General features: G+C 36.6%; 1 protein-coding gene and 1 pseudogene across 2 annotated transcripts; both read left to right on the forward strand.

Moving 5' to 3' along the window:
• The first annotated feature begins 11 nt into the window (after positions 1–11).
• LOC104728212 (dehydrogenase/reductase SDR family member FEY) lies at positions 12–2,378 on the forward strand. Its single transcript, XM_010447236.3, has 7 exons — positions 12–278; positions 360–480; positions 677–794; positions 935–1,071; positions 1,275–1,376; positions 1,475–1,567; positions 1,655–2,378. Exons 1-7 carry the CDS (start codon positions 55–57, stop codon positions 1,988–1,990), a joined length of 1,131 nt encoding a protein of 376 aa, XP_010445538.2. The 5' UTR covers positions 12–54; the 3' UTR covers positions 1,991–2,378.
• Positions 2,379–2,565: 187 nt separating this feature from the next.
• Positions 2,566–5,404, forward strand: LOC147949025 (dehydrogenase/reductase SDR family member FEY-like; annotated as a pseudogene). The gene is made up of 7 exons (XR_015581657.1): positions 2,566–3,121; positions 3,228–3,354; positions 3,631–3,748; positions 4,222–4,358; positions 4,472–4,573; positions 4,683–4,775; positions 4,951–5,404. The product of XR_015581657.1 is annotated as a dehydrogenase/reductase SDR family member FEY-like (transcript).
• Positions 5,405–10,244: the final 4,840 nt, after the last annotated feature.

The following is a 10,244-nucleotide window of genomic DNA, read 5'->3' on the forward strand; positions in this document are numbered from 1 at the left end:
ATACTGTTTTTGTCTTTTCTCTTAAACACAGATCTCTCTCTTCATCTCTAAGGCATGAAGATGAAGATGAGCAGTGAAACGTCTCCGTTGACGAAGAAGAAGAAGGAAGGATTGGGGTGGATAGAGTTAATCAGAGGATTGAGTTGTGTAATCCACGAGTTTCTCTTCCAGAGATTCATGTCGTCTCATCTACAGAATCCACTTCCTCTTCCTTCGCTCAATCACCTCACCTGCATTGTCACTGGCTCCACCAGCGGCATTGGTCGCGAAACCGCTAGGTTTGTTGATTTTAATTAGGAATTTGGGAACAAGTAGAAGAGTAGCTGATTTTTTGACTTGGTTGTGTGAAAATTTTGTAGGCAGCTTGCAGAAGCTGGTGCTCATGTTGTAATGGCTGTGAGGAATACAAAAGCAGCTCATGAGCTGATTCAACAATGGCAGAACGATTGGTCTGGTAAAGGCCTCCCTCTTAATCTCGAGGTATATCTTAATCTGATCATCACATCTATATTTAGCAATGTGTTTGCTTGGACTAAAACCTAGTCAACAATGTGCCATCCAGAAACTGTGAAATGGATCAAGAACTGTTTGTGATCTTATTAGATAAAAGAATCTATAGATTTTGTGGATGTTAAGTATAGTGAATGAGATATACTTATGTTTGTTTTACTACAAGGCCATGGAACTTGATCTTCTCTCTCTTGGTTCGGTTGTCGGATTCTGCAATGTGTGGAACTCGCGGTTATCCCCTTTGCATGTTCTGATTAACAATGCCGGCATATTTGCCATGGGAGGTTGGTTGGGTTTATTGCATTTGAGCTGTCAAAAATTTGAACTATTTCTCCTTAACCAATGAGGTTCAGATTGCCACATTTTTCTGTAGTACATGTTTGAGCAAAACCAGCTTAGTTGCTTCTTGTCTTGATTTGTGCAGAGGAACAGAAGTTCTCAAAGGATGGATATGAGCAGCACTTGCAAGTGAACCATTTAGCTCCATCGTTGCTTTCACTACTCCTTTTGCCCTCGCTTCTCCGAGGCTCCACCAGCCGAATCATTAATGTCAACTCTGTTGTAAGTATCATCATCACTAAATAATTTTGTTTCATTTACTTTTGTAGTGATGTTGAAAAGTTTGAATCTTCTTGGTATACAACAGATCCTAAACAAAGTGAAAATTTTTAACACTATATATACATAATACAGGGTTACTTACATTTCTAAATTATTCCCATCTTATGCAAGATCATTGTTTGTTGGGTTTGCTCTTTTGGTAGATGCACTATGTTGGTTTTGTTGACCCGGATGACATGAATGTTGTTTCTGGTAGACGAAAGTTTACAAGCCTCGTAGGATATTCTGGCAGCAAGCTTGCACAGGTGAGAACTTAAACAGAAGAGCATTCAAATTTTTTTCGTTCTTGGTCTCAGCAACTAATGGACTTACTTTCTATTTCCCTTCAATTGAATCTGGTCAGGTTATGTTTAGCAATGTTCTTTTGAAAAGGCTTCCTCAAGAAACTCGCGTTAGCGTTGTTTGTTTATCCCCCGGGATTGTCCTTACAAATGTTGTGAGTATTAAGTCTCACTCCATTGCTCGTTCCTAAGAAGTCATAACTTATATGGCGTTGAACCGTTTTGAACATCTAATTACGCAGGCAAGGGATCTTCCGAGATATGTTCAAGTTCAATATGCGTTGATACCATATTTCATCTTTTCGCCTCAAGAAGGTTGTAGAAGCACACTTTTCTCAGCGACAGACGCTCAGATTCCAGAGCATTGTGAAAAGCTTAAAACGGATGATAAACCCATTTGTACATTCATATCTCAAGACTGCAAACACACAAAGCCTTCAGAAGAAGCACACAACATAGAAACAGCGAACAGAGTTTGGGAGAAGACGATGGAGCTGATCGGTCTTCCTCTTGATGCATTGGAGAGGCTTATAGAAGGACAAGAGGTGCAATGCCGTTACGGCACTCATCAAGAATAAGTCTTCCTCCCAAGTCTATTACAAGGCGATATAGGCTCTCTCTCTTCTTTTCTCCATTTGATAGCTTCTAGAACATGACCTCAAAGCTGCATTACGCTAACTACACACATCCTAAAAGATGAATGATGAGATTTCACGGATTAGCTTTCATATTTTTTTTAAGCAATGTGGTTTTTTCTTTTCTAAGTTACAAGAGGCTTTGATTGTTGTCGAAAAAAACGTCGTGTCGTGTTACATATATTTTACTAGAAAAAGTCTGGCATATGTTTAGTTTTTTAAAAATACATTCAATATCTGTCACTTGGAGGGCCTTCTTGGCTTTGTAATCAAGTGAGAGTTGAGGTGTTTTAATTGTTATTAGATCAAGATTTTGTTAATCTCTGTTAAAGTTTAGTGTTATTAGTTTGTGATTTGTAAAATAAATCATTTAAAATTTTAACAAATTTGGGTTATTAGATTCAGATTTTTATAAAGTCATTAAAAGTTTTGTGTTATTTAATTAAAACAAAAGAATCTATGATTATTAATGAATTCAATTTTTATGTTATTGGTTCATGATTTTATACATTTTCTTCACAAAATAAAGTCATGGAAACTATCACAAAAATACAGAGATCTTTTTAACAATTTTACAAGAGTTTAGAAAACTAATCAACAAAACTATATAATACTCTCTAGCAATCCTTAAAAATCTTTTATTTCTTAATTTTTGATGATTTTGTTAAAGTCTTTAGAATTCTTTAAAATCTCAAACCACTAACCCCCACTTACTTTTATTATATAAGATGTTACATTTTCTGTTTAGAGTTTCCTCTAATTAATAGTAAGCCTTTTAAAAAAAAGATTTTGACGCAATAATCATCAATATATAATCATTTTGTCTTTCTCCATCAGCGTTGTGAACTTTGGAGAGAAGATGAGTAGTGAATCGGTGTCGTTGAAGACAATTAAGAAAAAAGATGGTCTAAGTTGGATTGAGTGGATGAGAGGATGGGTCAATGTTATGCAAGAGATTCTTTTTCAGAGAATAATGGCTTCTCACTTACACAATCCATTACCTCTGCCTTCTTTAAACCACTTAACTTGCATTGTCACTGGCTCCACTAGTGGCATTGGCTCCGAGACTGCTAGGTCCCTAATAAAAAACAAAGACTTTTTTTTTAATATAAAGTTTCCTATAGCACACCTCATATTGTTCTTGATTTTTTTTTTTTTTTTTTTTTGTGAGAGTTTGCAGGCAGCTTGCGGAGGCTGGTGCTCATGTTGTTATGGCGGTAAGGAACATAAAAGCAGCTTATGAGCTAATTCAACAATGGCAGACCAAGTGGTCTGCTAGTGGTAAGGGACTCCCACTTAATATTGAGGTAATCTTTTTGATCAATTTCTATCAGCTTTATAGTACATCTACATGTCATCATGGCTATTTTAAATTATTTGAATAATCTAGTGAAATTAATTTATATTAAGCTTTGTAAAGAAAATGTTTGTAAGAACTATACTAGTGATTCTTTAGTAACTTATCTCTATATATGATTCTTAGGATATATATATATCTTATTTTATATCATATCTGAATTGGTAACTATGGTTTAACATCCAAATTGGTGGTAACAATGATACTATGGTTTTTGTTTCTCAAGGTGATGGAACTTGAGCTTCTATCTCTAGATTCCGTAGTCCGATTTAGCAATGCATGGAACGCACGGTTAGCCCCATTGCATGTTCTGATTAACAATGCCGGCATGTTCGCTATGGGAGGTTTGTTTCTATTTTACTTACGTTTTAAAGCTTCTTCCTGTTGTGATGCTATTGCTATCGATGAGGTCCCAAAGGCATATGGTTTTTGCATCATTAATCATTGCTCTTACTCCGAAATTTATGGACCCACTTGGGTTGATAGTACATATATATATAATGCCATGTAGATAGATCTAAGTAAGGATACCAAAATGAGGTACCCAAATCTATTGTTCATTAGTAGGTTAATACATATATACGTTAGAGATCAGTTGAAATCTCATCTACACCATTCTTTGTCAAAAGAAATTTCAATGAATTAAGCAACAAATACAAAATGAAAACATGATTTTTCGCGTTCAGAAGTGTCAAAATCAAAACGCAAATGTAAATGTCATCAAATATTTTTGAATCGAACCAAAAACACGAAACCTAAATGTTAAAACGCAAATTTAAATGCACATTAATTTCAACCTGTAACTTTGATTTTGCAGGGGCACAAAAATTCTCAAAAGATGGTAATGAACAACACATGCAAGTGAACCATTTAGCTCCAGCGTTGCTTTCACTACTTCTTTTGCCTTCGCTAATCCGAGCTTCCGGAAGTCGAATCATTAACGTCAGTTCTGTTGTAAGTATCATCAATCGATCATGAAATCAAAACGTTTTACTATATAAATATGTTTGACTGCCCTATCTTTCTCCATGTGATTATATATGCTTTGTTGGGTTTTGGTTTTGTAGATGCATTATGTTGGTTTTGTCGATCCGAATGACATGAATGTTGTTTCTGGTAAACGAAAGTTTTCAAGCTTGATAGGATACTCGAGCAGCAAACTCGCTCACGTAAACTTTATTACATATATAGATGAACATATAGCATTTTCGAATTGATAGATTTTTCTATAATCTAAAACTTATTACATTTTCTTGTTCTTTTCAACCGTACCGTCAGGTTATGTTTAACAATATTCTTTTCAAAAAACTGCCTATAGAGACCGGCATTAGCGTCGTCAGTTTATCTCCCGGTGTTGTCCGAACAAATGGTGTAAGTAAGTATGGAAACCGAAATTATTTGTTTGTGTTTACCTTCTTTTTTTGTTTTTTTATTTTTAATTATACCGCGTAAATTGTGTTTGGATCACAATTACAAAAGCACATAAACAATCAAATCCAATATTGCATATATAAATTAACATTTTGACATGTCTCAAATTCCGCAGACGAGAGATCTTCCAAGATTGATCCAAGAACTTTACTCAGCCTGGCCGTATTTCATATTTTCACCACAAGAAGGTTGTAGAAGCTCACTCTTCTCAGCGACAGATCCTCAGATTCCACAACATTACCAAAAGCTAAAAACCAATGAGAAATCTGTTTGCACGTTATTCATATCTCAAAATTGCAAACCACAAATTGTTCCGAAGAAGCTCACAACGTAGAAACAGTGAGCAAAGTTTGGGAAAAGACACTAGAGATGATTGGTCTTCCTCTTGATGTAGTGGAAAGGCTTATAGAAGGTCAAGATGTTCCAGTTAATTTGTGACTAGAAACTAGACTATTCGTTCAATAGGAATATTTCATTTCAATCATATATTACTACTGTATGTAAGAATATTATAACTAAATGGGCTTAGTCGCCTGAACTAAATTTAAAGCCCAATCGTTTGTTCTAAATTTATGAATACGGTCGGTGACTTTATTATATCTCAAACCAGAGTAAATAAGCTAAGTAACAAAAACTATTTTAAAAAAACGTTGTTCATACATAAACCCCTAAAGATCTGAACAAAACCAACTTTCGAAGATTGGAACCCTTAATTAATAGTCGCTCTTCTCAAATTAACCATGGAGGAATCCGCCATGAAAGTATAATCTTCTTCTCCTTTATGGACTCTTGATTAATATATAATAGTTTCTTTCTTCACAAGAAAGAAGAAAATAATATATTTCAAGTAGTAGAATTTTTCTGATTGGATCTTTTGTACCTTAATATAGGGTCTGGAATCGCAGGAAACGAACAGTATAGAACGGTAAACACATTTTTCTTTTCTTTTTCTTTTTGTTTTGGTTTTGTCATGTTGATAGTATTATCTCCTGCATGGCGATCAAATTGTTGCGGTAGCATAATTTCCGTAGAGGAGGGATATAACACTTGGGTTGATAAGGACTAAGGAGTATGCTCTTACGCTCGCGTTGAAAAGACATTTCGCCTCATGCGGAAACTTCTAAACTGCCTTTTGGAGACCGGCATCATCGTCGTTTGTTTGTCTCCTGGTGTTGTCCAAACTCACGTTGTCAGTATATTGTATATACGAAACCTTTGGTTCCAAGATGGCGTGATATTAATTACAGCCATTTAAAAGGCTCATATGGGATATGGCTGAGTGAGAAGAAGACTATGTTGATGATTTTTTTTTATTATTATTTAAAAGAAGAATATGGATGGAATATCGTACTCGATCATGTTGTCCCGTTAAATGTCAATAAAAGAAAGACTACTGGCTGTGAACATCCATGTACGTAAATTTGCTCTTGCTTGATCTTGATTTTTTTTATCCAGCAATTCTTTGCAAAATTATAACCTCTAATTAATTTCGTTGTTTATACTTATTAGTTATTGTAATTGAGAGGTTTGAGAAGCCTAACACTACAAGAAAACACGTTATTTGCGACGGAAATCTGCGACGGAGAAACGCCCTCGCAAATTTGCGATGAATTTGCGGGACATTTACTACGAAGACGAGGACCTTCACAAATCCCTCGCAAATTTGCGAGGGAAGTGTCCGTCGCACGTTTCTCGCAAATTTGCGAGGGACTTGCGATATATTTGCGAGGAAGAAGCCATCCCTCGCAAATATATCGCAGACTTGCGACGAATTAGCGAGTAATATAATCCGTAGCAAATTTGCGAGGAATAAGCGAGGGATTTGTGAGGTCATTATGGATTTAGGGTTTAGGGTTTAGGGTTTAGGGTTTGAGCTTAGGATTTGAGCTTATGTTTAATTCTGAAGTGAAGTTCCCATTAAACATCAAGAGACAAAAAAACATTTGAGATGAATCAACATGTGTAAAGAAAACACATAAAGATATATATATATATATATATATATATATATATATATAAATCAATATGTGATTTACTTTCATTATGAACATATATAAGTGTTAAAGGTGTTTTGATCAACAATTGCAATGTAGAGTCCATAGTCCAGTAATCACCAACTATATGAACAATGAACTTTCCAAAACATAGAAAAAATATGAAATTAATAGAGATTGTATTATTAAGAAAATAAAGTTGATGCAAAAGGATATATACACTTGCGAGAGATTTGCGAGGGATCTGTGAGTGTAGCCTCGCAGATCCCTTGCAAATTGTAAGGGATGTGCGAGGGACCCTAGGTAATCCCTCGCTAAAGCCTCACGGTTCCCTTGCAATTTGATCTTTTACATGCAAATTAAAGAAGATCATTACTAACCAACATTGCATCCAGAGACAAGTAACTTTGGAGATTAATTTCCAAAACTTTAGAGATTTATCTACACATAACAAACTATTTGTATATAATAATGTTGGACTTAGAAAACTAATAATATTAGATTTTGATTTCTTGAATTTTTGTATTTCTTTAGCTTTTGATTAATAATATTGGATTTTGGCATTTCTTTAGCTTTTGATTAATTACATTTTAATGAGGATGGTCTTGGTATAAAATTAATTTCGATTGATTATAAAGGTGCGAGGGATTTGCGACGGATCCATCGCTAATCCCTCGCAATGTTTGGTGAATTTTGATTGGTCAGTTTGTCGGTTCCTAGTTACTCCGTCGCAATTACTGCGAGGGCTTTGCGAGTGCTCAAAATGTTTATATATACCACCGAGCTCTGGTTTGAGCGAAGCTCAAACTCATTCACCTAAACCCTAATCTCTCTTCTTCATCCTCTCAATTAACCCTAATCTCCTTTCTTCTTCGTCTTCTCCGGCAAACCGTAGCCGCTCTTCTTCGTCTTCTCCGGCAAACTCTAGCCGCTCTTCTTCGTCTTCTCCGGAAAACTGTAGCCGCTCTTCTTTGTCTTCTCTGTTGAACCGGCAAACCCTTCGTCTTCTCCGTCAAGGTAAACCCTAATTTCTTCTATTAACCCTAATTTCTTCTATTAACCCTAATTTCATCTATTAACCCTAATTCTATTAACCCTAATTCTATTAACCCTAATTTCATAAATTAACCCTAATTTCTTATTTCTCTTAGATCTGATTAAATTGATTTTGATTTTCTTATAGATGTTTAATGGCAACGATTACACAAGGTTCCTGTCTGATCAAGGTGTACCTACTCCCACCGGTTCTAACCGTACACGGACTCCCACCGGTTCTAACTCTCGCCGTTCAACCTCGCAACCACTACCGGTGACACCGTCTTATCATACTCCTTCTCCTTCACCTTCACCCTCTAATGTGAATCTTGGCTCTGGGGATCATCCGGAGGTGACTCCATCCGCTCGTTCGTCGTCTACAGGAGCTTCTACACGTCTCAACAATCTTACACTGGAAGAGTTGCTCGATAGTCCTGGGCGTGCAGGTTTAACGAAGCTTGATCCACGTCGACCTCCAAGAACTGTCTGGTAAGCAAAACTTTAAAGTTTTTAATTTCATGTTGAAATCTGAAATCTGTCTAGTAAATAATTCACTCCTTTCATTTTGTATTTTGTTTGGAGGTTTGACCAATATCCCTCTGTTGCCGCTACTGTATGAAGCATCTTTGAAAGAGATTTCAAAGAGCCTCATGCCAATTGGACACAGACGCCGACTAACGTGGTAGACCGTTGGTATGAATCTTTTGCGGTAAGTCAAATCTATTTTGCTAATTTACAAAAAGTTTTATATGTCAAGTTTAAACATATACTAATTTACTTTTTTGTTTTTTGGAAGCAAATATATAATTGGGACCGTTCCATAAACGATAGGGTTAGGAAGGAGTTTGAAACCAAACTTAAGGACAGGATGTGTGATCAAGTGTCTAGGTGGAAGTTAAAGTGGAAACTGAAAGGTGATGAGGCAAAGCCTCGGTGGATTGATCCTCAAGTATGGGTTGGTCTTGTTAAATATTGGCTTGACCCCAAATCAGTAGTCAAGAGTACCAACAGCCGGAATGCTCGATATCATGATCCTGATGGCATCGGCATACATAAGCATCGCTCAGGCCAAACCTCTTTTAAAGCTCGAGCTCAAAAACATGTAAGTGTTTAGGCCTTCTTCTTTTTGAACTAGCATTGACTTTATGGACAATCAATACACTAATCATCTGTCTGTTTTTCTGTTTCAGTGTGAGCTAACTGGTGAGTTAACTCCTGATCTTGTACGCATCCTAGAAGACACTCATCGAAAGCCTGATGGGTCTTTCACGGATGGAAAGTCTGAGTCTCTGTTCAACGAGGTGTCGTCCAAGATTCAGGAGTTGGAATCTGAGAATTGCACAGGAGATAATGGAGAGAGCACTGCTTCTGGTGGGGTGCCCATTCATGTCAAAAACAAAATTTACACATCGGTAAGTTGTCTGTTTTATATATTTTGACTGTCTTTGTTTTTGTTTGAGTTTTGTCTTTGTCTTTCTTTGAAGTTCATTGGTGTGTTGTTGTTTTGTTTGTAGGTTGCTCCAAAGAAGAAAAACAGGATTTATGGGGTTGGTTCATTACAGTTTGAAGCATCCTCTGCCAGTAGCCGTCCACCGCCTATGTCTCCGGCTAATGATCCGGTAATATTGGCTCAGAAGCTAGCTGCCGCTAAGGACTGTATTCAAACTCAGGCCACTCAAATTCAAACTCAGGCGACTCAAATCCAAACTCAGGCGAATCAAATCCAAACTCAGGCGGATCAAATCCAAACAAGTTCAGAGAGGATGCATAGCTATGATGCATACTTCGAGTATCTCTCTGAAAAAGATCCGGAATTTGCTTCTAAGTTTGGAAACACGACAAGAAGCAACCCAGAAGCCGGAGGAGAGGGCAACACTACCAACCCAGAAGCCGGAGGAGAGGGCAACACTACCAACACCGGTAGCGCAACCGGAACTAGAACCGACTCTCTCTCTCAAACTTTTTAAAACCTTGTGTTTTGTAATGTAAATATTTTTTTAAGACAATTTAAATTTCATCCTAGTTTGAATTTTTTGTTAAGACAATTAAAATTCCATTTCAGTTTGGATTTAATAGGAATTTTAATTCTATTACCAATTGCCAATTCAAATTAAAATTTCAATTCTAATCCAAATTCTAAATTAATTTTATTACAATTAATCCAGATTGCAACGTATTTGCGATGGATTCAGTTTCTTGCAAATTGCTTCAGCTTTGCGAGTAAAGAGGTTTGTCGCAAATTGCTAGTAATTTGCGAGGAAAGGTGTCCTCGCAAATTGCGAGACATTTGCGAGGGAAAATTTTCCTCGCAAAATTTGCGAGGCACTTGCGACGTTTGGAATTTGCGAGACGCGATTTGCGAGGAATCGTAGTATCTCGC

This window comes from Camelina sativa, chromosome 2, assembly GCF_030686135.1.
Source record: "Camelina sativa cultivar CO46 ecotype springtype chromosome 2, ASM3068613v1".
NCBI classification, from domain to species: domain Eukaryota; kingdom Viridiplantae; phylum Streptophyta; class Magnoliopsida; order Brassicales; family Brassicaceae; genus Camelina; species Camelina sativa.

What these genes read in the sequence shown, in the direction of transcription:
- LOC104728212 (XM_010447236.3), top strand. Translation starts at nt 55, where the DNA reads ATGAAGATGAAGATGAGCAGTGAAACGTCTCCGTTGACGAAGAAGAAG. An exon ending in ATTGGTCGCGAAACCGCTAG is followed by an intron (nt 279 to 359) that starts GTTTGTTGATTT and finishes AAAATTTTGTAG; the next exon opens with GCAGCTTGCAGAAGCTGGTG. An exon ending in GGATTGTCCTTACAAATGTT is followed by an intron (nt 1,568 to 1,654) that starts GTGAGTATTAAG and finishes CTAATTACGCAG; the next exon opens with GCAAGGGATCTTCCGAGATA.